Source organism: Apteryx mantelli, chromosome 9 (genome assembly GCF_036417845.1).
Source record: "Apteryx mantelli isolate bAptMan1 chromosome 9, bAptMan1.hap1, whole genome shotgun sequence".
Lineage (NCBI taxonomy): Eukaryota > Metazoa > Chordata > Aves > Apterygiformes > Apterygidae > Apteryx > Apteryx mantelli.
The window spans coordinates 29,965,677-29,982,425 of NC_089986.1; the positions used below are offsets into that span (position 1 = coordinate 29,965,677).

Genomic DNA, 16,749 nt, shown 5'->3' on the forward strand with positions numbered 1-16,749 from the left:
AGTAAGATCAGGCATGTCTCCTCACGCAGTATTCAGGCAGCGTTTTCTTGCTGATGTTATTCAGGAGATGGCTTCAGCCACTCCATCCCCTACGGAGCAGAGCACTCGGAGGGCATGGCAGAGCTGGGGTTCAGCTCTGGGCAGACCAGCCTGCTCAGGCCACTGCACTGGCAGAGCATTTATGAATGTTTGTAAAACTATTACAAAAAGCCGTGGGAATGTGAGCTGGCTTGTGACGCAGGAGACAAGGTTTTCTTGGAGGCCCAGTGATCTCTTGCCTGGAGTTCTACCGTTCTCCAGTGTGTCTCTTCAGGGGCAGAGCTGGGGAGCTGTGTGGGTATAGAGACCTAGGCATCCAGCAAAATAATGCCTGCAGTAATGGTAGGACCTGGGGGGATTTGCTCTCAGCTACCCTGCATGGCTACTAATGGCATGTGAGGAGCTGACAGGCTCTGTTTTTCAGGGATTTCTGCCTTGCAGGGACTGCAGGATTGACGTAGCCTGAACCGCAATGACTAAAATAAATATAATTTGTAGTGTGTTAAACTAGTAGTTTACATTGGTGCTGGTCAGAGGTAATGGAACTGGTTTTAATGGGAGGGAGATTTTTAGAAAGTATTTTTTGCCACGTGAAGCCTAAAAGGTCTAATGGTGTTTACCTTCTGATACAGCTTCATAAAAACCCTGTGCTATGTAATGCCATACTTGAAAGCACAGAATCACAGAACAGTTGAGGTTGGAAGAGACCTCTGGAGATCATCTAGTCTGATCCACCTGCTCAAGCAGGGTCACCTAGAGCACGTTGCCCAGGACCCCGTCCAGACGATTTTAGAATATCTCCAAGGAATGAGACTCCACAACGTCTCCAGGCAAACTGTTCCAACGCTCAGTCACCCACACAGTAAGAAGGTCTTTCCTTATGCTCAGATGGAAGCGTCTGTGTTTCAGTTTGTGCCCGTTGCCTCTCATCCTGTCGCTCGGCACCACTGAAAAGAATCTGGTCCCATCCTCTCGACACCCTCCCTTCAGATACTTGTACACATTGATAAGATCCCCTCTCAGCCTTCTCTTCTCCAAGCTAAACAGGCCCAGCTCTCTCAGTCTTTTCTCATGAGAGATGCTCCAGTCCCCTAATCATCTTTGTAGCCCTTCGCTGGACTTGCTCCAGTAGTGCCACATCCCTCTTGTACTGGGGAGCCCAGAACTGGACGCAGTACTCCAGATGTGGCCTCACCAGGGCTGAGTAGAGGGGGAGAATCACTTCCCTCGACCTGCTGGCAACACTCTTCCTGATGCAGCCCAGGATACCATTGGCCTTCTTGGCCACAAGGGCACATTGCTGCCTCATACTTAACTTGGTGTCCACCAGCACTCCCAGGTCCTTCTCGGCAGAGCTGCTTTCCAGCAGGTCAACCCCCAACCTGTACTGGTGCATGGGGTTATTCCTCCCTAGGTGCAGGACTCTGCACTTGCCTTAGCTGAACTTCATGAGGTTCCTCTCCGCCCACCTCTCCAGCCTGTCCAGGTCTCTCTGAATGGCAGCACAGCCCTCTGGGGTATCATCGGCCACTCCTCCCAGTTTTGTATCGTCAGCAAACTTGCTGAGGGTGCACTCTGTCCCTTCATCCAGGTCATTGATGAATAAGTTGAACAGGACTGGACCAAGGATTGACCCCGGGCGAAACCGCTAGGTACTGGCCTCCAGCTAGACTTTGTGCCACTCATCACAACCCTCTGAGCTCTGCCATTCAGCCACTTTTCAATCCACTTCACTGTCTGCTTATCTAACCTGTACTTCCTCAGCTTGTCTATGATGATGTTATGGGATACAGTGTCAGAAGTCTTCCTGAAGTTGAGATAAACAACAGCCACTGCTCTCCCCTCATCTACCCAGCCTGCCATTCCATCATAGAAGGTGATCAGGTTAAGGCTAACCATGATTTCCCCTTTGTGGATCCATGCTGGCTACTCCTCATCACCTTCTTATCCTTCATATGCTTGGAAATGGCATCGAGTACGAGCTGCTCCATCACTTTTCCAGGGATCAAGGTGAGGCTGAGTGGCCTTTAGCTGCACCGCTAACCAAAGTGTCCCATTCTATACAGTGCTGACAACAGCATGTCTTCAACAAACAATTAAAAAAAAAAAAAAAGGCTTTCCAATACAGAAAAGCAGTTAAAATCATATCAGGATTTTAGGGAACTGATGATATATAAATTAATAACATACAGACTGGTTAAATTAAAGTGGAGGAAGGCTATAATAATGCACGTGCATTTGCAGGGTGTGATATCATCAGGAGCTGGTGAGTTCCAGAAAGCTTAACAAAGTAAAATTAGGCATATAAAAGTAAATGCTTCTATTATGGCAGATATGATGGCTGCCTTTTTAGTTGTTATGCTTGCTTTATCACTAAAGCTGTATGGACATTACAAACACTAGAAATATAAATATGGAAACATTTAAGCACAAATGCATTGCTTTACAATAGCTTGTAGCTTGGCACAATTCAGCTCCCTGCATTCCTTTCTCTGATATTATTTCCTCCATATTTTAGTCCCTGCTGCGCTGCCTTCCACTGAATTGACCAACAAGCTCGCCTCTGGGAGGTGTAACTCTGGGTCTCTCTGTTTACAGACAAAGTAATATGAGCTTCACTCCTTCTCTGTCCATATGCTCATAAGCTATAAGCAGTTTAATGTTTCCAAAGCGATAGCTATTGATTTTTGGTAGATGAAGAAAGCATTATTTCATAACTTCTCTGTTGCTCAGAAGGACCAAATGTGTTTTTTACAAAATTGGCACAATTCTAAAAAAAACTTCAAACTTTTAGCAAATAGCGAAGTTTATACATGCCGGCAATTAACAACAGTAAGTGGGATGCCTAATGGGATTAGTGTTTGAAGGGAATAAGAGCAAATCCACGCGCATTCCTCTCTGTGTTAGTGAACAATCCCACTGGTCCTCCAGAGGCCTTACTCGCAGTGAGGCACCTTGGGGCAATGAAGGATAACCCTGTACGGGGCTGCATTAGCAAGAGCTTGCCAGCAAGTCAGGGGAAGTGTTTCTTCTCCTTGTCTCAGCACTTGTGGAGTCCTAGCTGGATACTGCATCCAGTGTTGCCACCATCCAAATAAAAGAAAGATGTTTGCAAACCAGAGAGGGTATTGTGGAAGGCCACCAGGATGATTATGGAGCACGTGATGTGTGAGGAGAGGCTGAGGGACTTGAGTTTGTTCAGTCCAGAAAAGAGAAGGTGAAGGGGGTGATCTAATGGCTATCTACCACTGTTTAATGGAGTTTATAGGGAAGACAGAGACGGACTCTTCTCGGAAGTGCACAACATGATGAAAGGCAATGCAATTTCCAGTCAGGTATAAGGAAAAGTTATTCATCCTGGGGGTGGTCAAGCAGTGGTGCAGGCACTCATAGAGGTCAGGGTGTCTTCATTCTTTGGACTAGTCAAAGCCCAGCAGGGCAAGGTAACCTGCTCTGACTTTAACATTGGCCCAGCTTTGAGCAGGGGGTTTAATGAGAGACTTCCAGAGGTCCCTTCCACCGCCAGTTGATCCTTGAAACCTTAAGCCCCGGTCCTACTGTGGACTACGTGGAATAGAAAGCTCATTGCAGGCTAGTGCCCTCTGAAAGCATATGCTGTTGTCAGAGTGATACAAAAGGAAAGCTGGGTTTCACCAGTTCACAAGGCAGAAGAGCTCTCACTTCCTGCAGCTGTACTGGCCGTGGACAACCAACCACAGCTCCCAAACGAAGGGCACCAGAGTGACATAACCAAGAAACAATATGCGCTCTTGTCACTTTTTTCCCTGCATGAAACATCAAACCCAAGAGCTGGAGAAGCCTATAAAGAAATATCAGGCGGTTATACAGCTAAAGAGTGTAAGTCACATCTCCCACTTGATCAAAACACAGCATGGATGGTGTAGCAGTTTCAAAAGGATTGTGCTCTCTCTCTCTCTCTGATCCCTCCAGGGCTTCAGCTGTACGAGGACAACCGAACACCCATTGGTGTCTCCCCCCGCTTGGCCTGCTGGCTGTGGAGCGGGAGGCTTGCCAGGAACAGCTGCCCACACAGCTGGGCTCTCTGCCTCTGAGAGCCTTTAGCAATATTACGTGAATATAACAACACCATTTCCAGATTTTAAGCATCATAATGTTCCGAAATGGCTGTCAGTAGGGCTAAAATTTTCTAGAAGGAGGTCTTTGTTGCCATTTAGGCAAATGACAGCATATGTTGCCTCATTTCAAATGATTGTCTGTGCTCAAAAAGAGAGATATGGGAAGTGTGAGTGGCTGATAAGGTACTAAGGAACTTATCTAGCCTCTATACTTGGCGGAGGTCACAGGCACAGACCTTAGCAGGTAGAATGACCTTGGTAAGTGTTAGGAAACAAGCTATTATTTAATACTATTTAATAACCAGTTCCTGGCAGTGCTGAGAGTCTGTACTGAAATGCTTTAAACTGCAACAGGAATGCCAATGCCTGTGTGGGGCACTTGCCTTCAGGCCCTGGCTTCTCTGTTCTGAACAGGTGAAAAAATCATCCTTCTAAATGTTAAGCCCAATGTTACTACTGCCAAATCCAGAGCGAAGGCTGCTGGGTTTGCAGAGAGCAGTGTTCAGCCACTGCTGACGCATCCTCAGGCGGGCAGACCAATGTACCTCTCTTTTTGAAGGAGATCTCCAGAGCAAATATGTTTAGTCTTTTGTGGAGCAAAATCAAAGCTGATTGCCAAGCTCAGGAGTGAAATGAATTGTGCATCAGATGCTGAACGTGTGCAGCCCAAGACACTGGATGAACTGCTAGAAGTGACCAACATTGCATTTGAGACAAACTGAGCAGGTAGGCTATGGGACAAAGCTGGCATAAAACTTTCTCTGATGACTGTGGTGGGTCTCCTGTGCCTGCCAGGTGGTAGGCAGTATGGCTAAAATGTTGCTTGGCACTTGCTAGATGCATGGAGAGGTGAGGAGGAAGCATGACTTTTGGACTAGGCCACCTTGCTGGGAGCTGGGACCTCTGGGTCTGGGGCCCTGCTCTGCTACAGGCTGTTTATAGGACATCATGGCAGGAGGTGATGTTATCTCTCTTGGCTCAACTGACAAGACCTTGAAGAGGGAGGGGGACCATGGGTTCCCATTGCTCTGGGAAGCAAGAAATGGGCTCCTCTAGAGGGCAGTGCAGAGAAGGACCAGGATTTCAGTGGCTCTCTGTATTATTTTTTTGTGCGTGTGTGTGTGCACGTGCGTGTGAAGCATGCAGTGATCTCAGTGTGACTAACTCAGCAGTGCACCATCCTCCAGAGCAGCTCCGTGCCTGCAGCCCCAGCTCAGCAGGCACCAGGCTCACTGCCACGTGGGTGCCTGCTCTTTCGGGCACGCGCGATCATCCCAGCGCCTTTCCGACAGGCTTTCCGACCCCGGGCTCATGTGCCGGGTTGGTGGGTTGCATGCCAGCCCATCACAGTGGTTTCTGCCCCACTGAGCCCTGGAGCAGGAGAAAGGAGCAGAGGCACAGCGAGACGCTGTAGCAGGGGGTGGAGAAGGGGGTGCAAAGAGGTTTGCTTCCATTAGTCTGGCATTTTGCTGAATGACAGGACGAGCCCAGCCCCCAAAAGTAGATTTCTGGTACAAAGATCCCTATTTAGGAGATCAGAGCCCAACCAAATCCTGGGACTCTGCCTATAAAGCCTGCAGAGAGGTGCAGTGGGTAGATAGAAGAATGCCCTAAGACAAATAACCGTGTTTTTGCCTTAAAATGTTTTCCCAAATGCTCCCTATCCAAGATTATGGGTAGTGTAGGATGTATCCTATGCAGCCACCTCATTCAGTGTGTTTGTCTCTCTTTCTCCTGCAGGCTGAGCCCCAAGCGCATTTCATTTTTTCTGTGGCAATTGATTGGGGTCATGTTGGCCGTTGTCCCGGCCGCTCCATCTGCCCCACCATCCTCTGCGCCGGACTCTTGGAGCAGGCAGTCACCGGCCGCTGTGCCATCTCCATCCTGCTAAATCCAGCTGTACACGGACCTGTGCCTGCCCAGCGTGCTGCCATCGTGTGCACGCTGCTGACTGATGCGCACGCACTCGCAGAAAAGCCTTCTCGTGCTCGGACCTATCCGAATCTGAAATGACTGTTTCCCTCGTCAGGCTGGCGATATGCAACGCTCCGGGCTATAATTTGACGCCGTCCCTTCTTGCAGCGGTGGGGTGCATAAGAAATTCTTCTTCTAACTCCGGGGCCAGGGGGCTCAGTGGCACATCGGGGCGATTAGTGAATCAGTGCAGTAGGGGGACGCTTTCATGTTTGGCCGGTGCTGTGCAAGATAAAAGCCGGAATGAAACTTTTAATAACAGATACCATCTGTTTCTGTGCATGCCCCCATATTAATACATAAATGTATTCTGTAGGCTTGGCAGACGCTACATACGTGCGCTGAGAAAGGATAGTATTCATCTCTGGAGGAACTCGCTGCTTTAGGGGCTGCACACAGATCGTCCTATTTCCTTGCAGATTAAATTGGAAAAGATGGGCCTGGCAAAATGTTTGGTGAAGCAAATGTGCCCATCTAGGTAGTGCTGATTCCTTACCGAGGAGAGCTGAGGTGTGTCTGTCAGGGCTCCTTGCTGACGTCATTGCCGGAGGAATTTTTTTGTAATTCGAGCCCTCCTTGCATTTTTGCACAGGGCATTATCTGCTGATTAGGCCCAGAATATCTAGATAGCTTTCCATGGGGACTGTTTGCTTTGCCTTGTTGCGGCAACATTAACCAGTTTTACATCCTCCGTGAGCTTTCTGCAGCAGGAAACATGTACCTGGGAGCGCAAACAAAGACGGGGGCAGGCCCACAACACTTTGCTCCCAGAGGCTGGGCAAGGTGGGGTGCCCGAGAGCTGGCAAGAAGCAGAGCAAACGGGCACACCCTGGCAAATCAGGTGGCTGATTTTTAAGGGCAGGCAGACTGACATTTTGCTGCCTTCCTCTCCGCATGTCCTTGCACCACCAGCAACCGCGGAGAGGATCAGCCGGGCAAGATGCAATTGCTGTTGGTGGATAGAGATGGATATTCTGGGTGGCAAATGGGCCATCCTGACCTGCATGCTTCACTGCCCCCGTTTCAGTCCTTGCAGGAGGAAAGCTCTGGGGTCACAGGGTGCCTGGTTCTGCCCCAGTCCTTTTGTGCAATGTGCAGGGCTGTTGGCAGCCACTTGGCTGCACAAACCTTCCAGCCTTGCTAGTGGATCTGCCCCTGATGTGCAGCCTATCCCCAAGTCAGGAGGAGAACAGGAAAAGGCGCTGGAGGGGAGCTGCAAAGAGCCGGAGCGGGGCTGTGCGCTGACCCTGAAATGCTGTGGGTGACCGCAAGCGGGGCTTTTGCAGCGCTCTCCCAGCAGGTGCTCTGGCCTCCTTGCACCTTGCAATGCTAGCGCGGCTCAGCTGAAGGCACAGGGTGCAAGCAGCGCTCGGGAGCAACTATCAAGCAGATGCTTCCCTGGGCAAGTCCAGGACAGCAGAGGGGAGATGAGGGGCATTCGGGATTGCAGGTGCGATGCAGCAGGGATTTATCCACGGCACCGCAGCTCCACATCTCCATTACACGTTCTGCTTCCGACAGGGCTATCCCAGCACAGGGCACTTACTGCAAGTCAATATGCTGCCGCTGTCCTCCTGGAGGGTTTCTGAGGTCTCCCCTGAAACCTTGTCGACGCAGACACACTCAGCATCCAAAAGAACTGGGTCTGTTTAACAGCAATGAGTTAAACATGTCAGACTCCACAGCCTTTTCATTCAGAGTAAAAGTGACCACAGTTTGGCTGATCCTTCATGTTTCCAATGTGAATTAATCCTCATTAAGCCCAGCCATACAGACACCTAATGCTTTTAGGCTAATGGTAAAACGCCGCTTGGATTAAATAAACTCTGAGTGTGCGGGCAGAGACAAGCTTGAACCTGCTAGATCCCAGTGCTGGGAAAGCCTTGGGGGATCCTGGCAGTCTGACGCGGCTCACCCCAGCCCTGGGGCGCTCGATCGTGCTCCTGTGCCACCCAGGGTGTCCTCTTCCACACAGCGGGGACAGGCTATGGGGACAAGCAGGGGCTCTGCCCTGTCACCAAACCTCCCTGCCTGAATGATCTATAACCAGGAGCTGGGCAGGTATCTGAGCTTGTTAGCCCGTTAAGGACATGTGGTGTTATCTGGGATGTATTTGTGTGTAAGGCCCTGTTGCAAAGCCTTCCTTGGAAGTATTGATAGCATTGCATGCTGCTCCGCCAAAGTCTTTCTTTGTAGGGCAAAGAGATCTAAGAGTCGGTGCAAAGTATCATCCATAAGCACAGTTCTAGATACAAAGCAAAAAGGCTAAATATGCTCTAAACCACCTGCTGTCCAGACAGACACAAGTAAAAATAGCACCCCCAAAAGGTGCAAACAGTCTGCCTTGTGGTGCCCACTTGGCTCAGTCCCACCAGTATCTCATTACACTTTCAAAGTGGCAGGGCTTGTGTTTGCCTATCCAAAAGGCCTTGCTGCAGTCGAGGCATGCGTGCCTCTGCATTCCTGCACCCTTGGAAATGTAGCGCTAGCTGTTTCCTCGGCGTTATCTCAGCACACCACGAATGCAAACACCTGAGCTGGTGGAGAGCAAGCCATGAGTCTGCTCCAAGCCCTGGTAGGTGAGAAGGTAGTGGAGAGGCAGTGCACCTTCTCAGGCACTAGCAAAGGGCTCTCTGGTGGCTGTGGATACTTTCCAGCGTGGTTCAGCTTGGTTTTGCTTCCCAAGAGACTGCATGCTTTGCCTGGCTTTTCCAGCCAAGAGGTGAGTTTTGATTTATCTATAAACATGTCAGGTTGTAGAACTGGAAAGCAAACAAAAACCAGTGTGATAGGAAGCCCCTTAGCTTGTGTTCTTTGCTGTGGGTTTAAACAGCTGCATTAATTACACTATGCGATGAATATGTTATATTCTACAGGTTTCCCATTCGATAAAGGTTTCCAAATGTGCCTGGTGTTAAATCTGGAATGAAGCTGGCTTTGAAGTACACGCATGTGTGCTAACTTGATTGTAGCTGTAATTTACTTGAGCAGTTTCGGTAAAGACATGAAAGTAAGCCTGTGCGAGTTCAAGTGATGCCCTGTGCATTACAAATGGTGACTGCCTTGGGCTTTTGCTCTGCCGGGAGAAATAAGGATGGTCACCAAGTCTGATGAATGTAAACCCAAATGCAAAACCCACTGAATTATTTTTCCACATAGGCTTTTTCCACAAAGTCTCTGTTCTCAAAGGAAAGCTGCGGTGTCAGGGGATAGGCAAGAGCGGGGGAATCTCTCTTTTGGATAACAAGGGATGCCCAGGATCCATGCAGACGAGGATTAGGTGACAGCTGAGTGTGGTCTTGCTGGACTTGGGGAAGATTCCTCCGCTGGGACCGGCCGTATCCTTAGGAGCCGTGCAGGCAGGCGATCCCCAGGTGCGGCTCCCTCCTCTGCCCAGCAATCCCTGCTCTGCAGGCTCTGCCGCCGTGGGTCGGGGGGCCGGGGAAACGCGGGTCACTCTGCCGGCTCCGTTTGCACCTTGGCAAGGCACCTGAGCAGCCTCATCGACTCGCTCTAGTGCCGTCTGCTGAAAAATCCTACCGTACCTTCCTTCACCGCGTGTCTTGTGGGCGACTCAGAGGAATTATCACACAGCACTAACAGCGCTGTAACGCACCGGCATTCATAGTAATCTTGCTTGTAGTCTCCCACCCATTTTCATACTGCGCTTGAAATACTGAAATTGCCCAGAGAAAAGAAATATCTTTACAAGGAGGGCCATCAAGCCAGCATGCTGTCTGCAGCATCCAAAAAAGCAACCCACTCAGCAGGGTAATCTATTCGATGCCTGGGATTTATTTTTAACATGCAGTTCTGCAGTCCTTTTAACTTGAGCAGGGAAGTGAACATTTTGATAACAGCAGCCTCCAGGTCAAATGTGATGAGAATTCATAACTCACCACATAGTGGTTTTGGAAAACCAACCAAGCAAAACAATTTCCCAGAATAAGACGATGAAGATTCGCATTTTTCTTCACAATGTCGTACATAGAGCTGATATCTGTTGGAGTGTCTACTTATTCTCTCTCCACAATTTGCAAATAAAATGCCTTCTGGACTATTTTAAATTTGAACGGCTATTGCAACCACAGCTTTGCTAGGCTCCTCATAAAGAATTGAGACATCAGATCTTTAGGCCATCAAAGAAGAAATATTAATCCAGTAATGGGAATATTCTGATGTTTCCATTTCTAATCAAAGCAAACCTTTCATTTTCTGTTTCAAGCAAATATAGCCAAGAGAGTGGCATCAAGGTTTTAAAATTGCAGGGAATACAGGGAGGGCGCTCCAGTCCCTGAGCTTCCCTGGAACAACACAGGAGCAATGGCAGACCCAGTTTAGTTCAGAGCTGGGATCTGGGAAAAATAAATATGAAGATCTGGCCAAGTTGAGATTGGTGAGGGAATTAGAACGAGGCAACTTTTTATTTTTATTTAATCTTAAAAGAACTGGAAATATGTCAGAGGCATGTGTCTGAGAAAGAGATAGAAAAGGAACCTGGAAGGAAATTTCATGTTTCAAACAATGTAATTGAGTTTAATTTTGTTTCTTCTGCTGTTTCCTGTACCCTCTCATGCTCAGTCTCACTGTTAGGCTCAGTAACTGGTATTTCTATCGCACCTAAAGGCTGCTAGGGCCGCTATGCTCTGCAGCATGTTCTGCTTTATCTGGAGGCTCAAGAACAAGTACTTTCCAAACCCTTTTTATTTGTTCTCCGTTCCCTGTCTTCCATCCAAATTCGATATCCGAAGGGAGGCCCTGGCGACAGGGTGCTGGCTTTTACAGCAAGGGCAGAGGCTCCTCTGCAGAGTGTTGGAAAAGTGAGAAAAAAGCAGGAGACCAAGAGAAGCAAACAAAAAAACTTCACCCTGACATTTTCTCCCATGCTATCGCAGGAGCCTGGGGCGTAATGAGAAACTCTCTATGCTGTGGCAATGAAAAACGGCCAAATTTTCTATGCAGCCCGGAAAGCTGTACTGATAGGTACAGTCATTGCTTTTAATATTTAATTCGACGAGATCAGTCTCTTAAAAATGGATCAGAAGCTGCCACAGTTTCAAGCACATGCTCAGCACTTCCAGGGAAAGTCCATGGCGTTTGCTATGCTGTGAGCTTATGTATATTCAGACCGGGTTACATGGCAATGTGTCTCATTAATTAACCGAGCACACAGAACTGTGGCTCCTTCCATTCCCTTTCGTTAACTAGGCTTTAAACATTTTCAGGGTGTCACTCGGACTTTGGGTTGTCATTCAAAACGTCTCCCCTCTCTTGGAGCCTAGATCACCAGACCACGCCAATCTCTACCAAACAAATGTGGGCTGGTCCAATGCAACCAAGTGACACTTCAAGAAGGATTTTCCTTACATTACAAGTCTGTCAAAGAGCACAATGCAGATAAGTCTCGATCCTGCCTCTCACCTGCAGGAACTCCCTGACTTCCTGGTGCCGAAATGCCTTGGGTCACGGCAAGCCCGGGAGTGAGGAACTGGGCCAGGCCAATGGAGGTGCTGGATGAGTCTTGCCTAAAACTTGTCCTTGCTGCACCCCTTCAGGTGAGTCCCATTGGTCTCAAACCCTATCTGGGACTGAGCAAAACCTATCTGGGACCATCTGCCTGCAGCAGAACCATATTTTCTCTGTGCATCGGTCTCCTAGCTGTCCTTCCTGCCTTCAGAAGTCCCTTTGTGGGCTCCAAATAGTTTGGATGTCTTCATCAGGGAGCTGGGCTTCAAAGGAGCCTCTGTGACCACCTAATTGCCACCATGATGGCAAAAAAATGAGCTAGAAATGTGCATTTGTTAGAAGTACAATCCAGGTACCTCCTACATTCTTCACTTGTGCAAAAACATACAAGCCACTTTCTGTCCTTATAGCTGCCTCTCTCTGGTACTTCTGCAACCCCCATTGCTGCAGGATCCGAGTTCCTCTCAGCCTTCAGGGCAAGGACTGAGGTGTGAACAGACTGGGGGTGGACTGAGAAAAACAGACGTACGTGCCCACAGGCTGACACTCGTTTTGGCTGAGACAGCCAAAACAGCAATCGCTACCTCCCCCTCATCAGCACTCACAGCTCCTGAGCCACCTAATTCCATAGGCATGTTGGGATTTGGCAGCGAAATGGCCTGGGCACCTCCTGCTCCTCGACAGGCACCCAATGACATGGTACTTGGGAGCCATTTGCTGTAACAGCCTGCACCAGGAGAGGATATGGTGGTCCTTGCCTGAACATGGCTAGACAACCTTGCCTTGTTCTCCCCGCTCTTGCCCTTGACCCTCTTGTCTCTGCAAACCCAGTGACTGTGTAGCTACGCCATGAGATGTAGGCCTGCCTCCCTTCTTCAAGGCACATCAGATGCCTTCTTTATTCCCTTCCTTTATTCCTCTTGGTTGGGGATAAGGAGGTGGGGACAAGAGGGACCTGAGCACCTGCACCCTGCATGGGACAGAGCCTCACTGCGCCTTGACCACCTCACCAGCCTTGTCCTGGGGAGGAAAGGTGTGAGCCTCAGCACTGGCTTGGAGGCAAAGGCACCTTCCACCTTCATACTGCACTGTCCAAAACCCCGTCCTGTCATTTCCCAGCCCTGATAAGCTGTAACACTGACGTTGTTAGCTTTTTGCTCTTTGTTGTCTCTCCTTAGCATACATGTCTGAAGCACGACTCCAAAGGCCAAAGGAAAGCAAGAATGATGAAGAAAATCCAGATATGCCTCTGCTTCTTCTTTGTGTCTGGCATTTTGTACGAGATATCCCTGCTGTCTGGCTGCATCTTCTCCTGTATTCCTCTGTCCAAGCACTTCCTGACACCTGAGCAGGTTCTGAGCCTCGGCAAAAGCATCATCTTTCTGGAGACCACGGAACGTCTGGAGCCCCCTCCTCTGGTTTCCTGCTCTGTGGAATCTGCTGCCAGGATTTACCCTGACAGGCCCGTCATCCTCTTCATGAAAGGACTTAATAACAAAACGGTGTTGGACATAAACTCCAACTACACCGCCTTCTCGCTTTTATCGTCTATGAACAATGTCTTCATTTTCCCCCTCCAGATGGAAACTGTCTTTGAGGACACCCCTCTGCTCCAATGGTACAACCAGGTGAGAGTTATAATTGGGGAAAAATAGCTCTGAAGCAGGCTAAAAATGAATGGAGGAGAACAGGCACAGAGGGTTTGCCCAACTATATGAAATTGCAGTCACTTTCATTTTATTTTGTTCAGAATAGAACCATTTTTGCCACATGTTGCAGTACCTTCATCCATCTTTTTACTGAACACATTATCATGATTTTTTCACTATCTGGAGAATCAGATCTTTGGCAAACACAACAGTGACAAAAATAGACTACATACGTATTTTGTTAAAACATCGGTTAATCATCTTATTCAACAGACGCTTGTTTAACAAAATGTGCTGTCCGAGTCATCTGAGTGCTAGTTAATGCTGCCACACACTGATAAAACCTGTGCTAGATTAGATGGGAGAGAGATTTCAGTTTTCATAAAGGCAATGGGCAAAACCAGGGGTGGGCGCTTTCAAGCACGCAGAATATAAGCTCTTTGCAAATTGCTTGCAAGTATGGTTTGGGAGGGTTGTTCTGCTTCATCTCAGTGCAGGGCAAGCAGTGAAGGCATACTTTCTTCAAGCTCTTGCAACTCCCAAGAAAAATTTACACCAAGCAGTAACAAAGCCAGCAAAAGCCCTTTAGCCTATTTCAAAGAGCTGTGAGTGATGAGGCAGCAAGTGAGTAAAACGGGTTGCGTCACACTGAAATAGCAGCCCATGATTCACAGCATTATTGATTTAACATTTTGAGTTTCCTCAAAAAAACCATAAAATGTTCCTACATTCATTTATATTTATAAAGTCATTGTTCTGAGCTCCCCCATTATCTTATTCCAATAAAATTTAATAGCTGTAAAAAGAAAAAGCTGTTGCTGACATTTATAGGTGTTCAGTTTTACAATGCAGTTAACAGGACAGGAGGAGGCAGCTAGTTCTCTGTCAGCAGCTCACCATTTCATGTCTCCAACTCTTGCAGGTAAACCCAGAGCAGGAGAAGAACTGGGTTCACATCAGCTCTGATGCCAGTAGGCTGGCGCTCATATGGAAATACGGGGGGATCTACATGGACACGGACGTCATCTCCATCAGGCCTATTCCAGAGGCAAGCTTCCTGGCAGCACAGAAGTCCCAGTTCTCCAGCAACGGGATCTTTGGCTTTCCTTCCTATCACAGATTTATTTGGGACTGCATGAAGAATTTTGTTCTAAAGTACAATGGGAAAATTTGGGGCAACCAGGGGCCCCTTTTAATGACAAGGATGCTAAAAGCCATCTGCAATCTCACTGATTTTGTAGACCTCGAGGACCACAGCTGCCAGAACATCTCCTTCTTAAATCCCCAACGTTTCTACCCTATCCCGTACCCAGCCTGGAGAAAGTACTATGAGGTGTGGGACAAAAGCCCTAACTTCAACCAATCCTATGCGCTGCACTTGTGGAACTTCATGAACCGTAACCAGAAAGTGGTGGTTGCAGGGAGCAATACGCTGGCAGAAAAACTGTACAAAACATACTGCCCCACGACATACAGGGATTTGATTCAAAGAGCAGAAGGGAGAGACTTCATGCAGCATAAAGACTCCATTTGACGTGACATGGGAGAGCGAGGTGATCCTTCCAGCCCTCCCCTGTCCTGGGGCTAAAACACATTGTGACCATTGGTATCAGCAGCCTGTGGTAGAGACCGTTCATAACCGCTCTCCTTGTTGCCTTACGACGCTGAGGAGCATATGCAGAACGGTGGTGGGTATCCATCTGATGTGATACTAAGGACTCCTTTGCCTGAGTGGTTTCAGAAATTCAGTTCTGGTTTCTTACAGGTGTTTGCAAACCAAGCCTTACTGAATCAAAGGGACTTACAGGCCTTACTGGTGAGCTTTTTAAAGGAAAAAGTTCCAGGGAGATGCATAGCCTTCTGGCAGGAAGTTCAGAAGCATCTCAGCACCCTTTTGCACTATTGGCACCTATGCATTTCACAAAAAGTCCCAAACACAAAAGGCCTTGGGTTTAACTGAGGACTCCGATGCAAGTGTAATGCAAGTGTAATGCAAGTGTATAGCAGTGTATGGATGACATACATAGCTCAAACTGCTACTGTCTTTTCATTAAGATAGGCTCTTTTTTTCTGACACAAACTTTACTTTATACCCTACGTTTTTGAGAGGGATCTTATAAATGTAAGTAAAAATAATACAGTTAATAAATCACCAAGCCTCTGAGATTCATTCCCCCTACATTCCTCTGGAAAATGATTGCTATTTTTAAAAATGCTTTTCCTCCTGCACTTTGAATTTAGCTCCTTCCAGGAAGGGGCTGCATTTCTCCATCCTCAAAAGTCAGCTCTGTCTGTCTCCTGTTATCGCCTGACCTCCCTGGTACAGAAGTGAAGAGTCACATTTCCCTTTTTACCCTCAGTTGAAGAGGAGGTGCTGAGGCACCAAGAAGATGACAGGACTGACCCTCCAAGGTTCCCTCTGAAATAAATGGATTTCTAATACCTTTGAAAATATGGTGCAGCAGCTTGACAGCAGCCCCAGTCACCCTCAGCTGTCTGTGCCACCTATGCTGCCTTCTTATCTCCCTTTTGGGTTCTCCGATGCACCACTCCCTGCCTGTGTTTCCTTTTTTGCATCTGTTCCCCTTCTCTCTTTCTGGCATTTTCCTCTCCCACACCCAGAAGGTGCCAGTCCCGGAGAGTTTGCTGTGGCCCAGGCGCTGGCATTCCCGTGGGCTCCTGCAGGCTCCAGCATCGCGGTGCAAATCCACCCAAGCCCTTGAAAAGCCCAACTTGCAAATCCCTTCTGAGTCTGTCTCAACAGCTGTTTATAAGCCTGGAGTTGGGAGCAGAAAGGTGGGGGCGGATTGGTAGCCCGTCATCAAATGTTTGCCATCTGTACAATGCTATCTTTTGTAAATACAGCAGCTAATGAGCATGCTGCAATCTGCAGCCTTGTTTCTGCAGCTAGAAATCACAACAAGATTAGCTGGAAAAAGGAAGCCTTCTGCACACAGCGGGTTTATGAGCGCGTAACGCCGCGCTGGGACGCGGGGCGCAATTCTCCCTCCAGCCCCACGTCGGCCTGAGTAACCGTGCTGAAGTCAATCAAACTGCAACAGCGTGAGGGCAAACGGGGCCAGACCAAGTGTTTCAGGTTGTCAGAGCAACAGCGTGGCACCGCGGGGGATTTTGCCCGTTCCCTTTCGGGAGTGCGGGTGCTGCCCACGGAGGTTCGGCTTTGCTCTGCGCTATGTTAGCAGGGAAGTAGGTGCCACCCGAATCTGGCCTCGTGAGCGGCTTTTCCTGGACAGCTTTGAACTTCCCGGGGCAGGGGGAGATGGCGGGGAGGAGTGTAGGGTTACAGCCCGGAGAGCCCTCCCTGTTTCGCACACGGCTCTGGACAGCCCCTCTCGCTGCTTTGAGACACTTCTGACCGTCCATGTTCATCGGTCTTATCCTTGTAGACTCTCTGCAGTTGCTCTCTCTGGGAAGAAGTAAGTGTTTTCTTTTTTCTGCTGCTCTTATAGTTGGGGGAATGAAGGCAGTGTCTCTGCAAGGGAGGGACGGTGCTGGGGGAAGTG

The 16,749-nt window shown here is 48.6% G+C and overlaps 1 protein-coding gene across 1 annotated transcript; it reads left to right on the forward strand.

The window, feature by feature from the left end:
- Nucleotides 1-11,563: 11,563 nt before the first annotated feature.
- A4GNT (alpha-1,4-N-acetylglucosaminyltransferase) lies at nt 11,564-14,759 on the forward strand. The gene is given in 4 exon segments (XM_067302199.1): nt 11,564-11,665; nt 11,869-11,928; nt 12,755-13,204; nt 14,148-14,759. Coding segments are annotated over 4 exon segments (1,224 nt in total).
- The last annotated feature ends 1,990 nt before the right edge of the window (nt 14,760-16,749 follow it).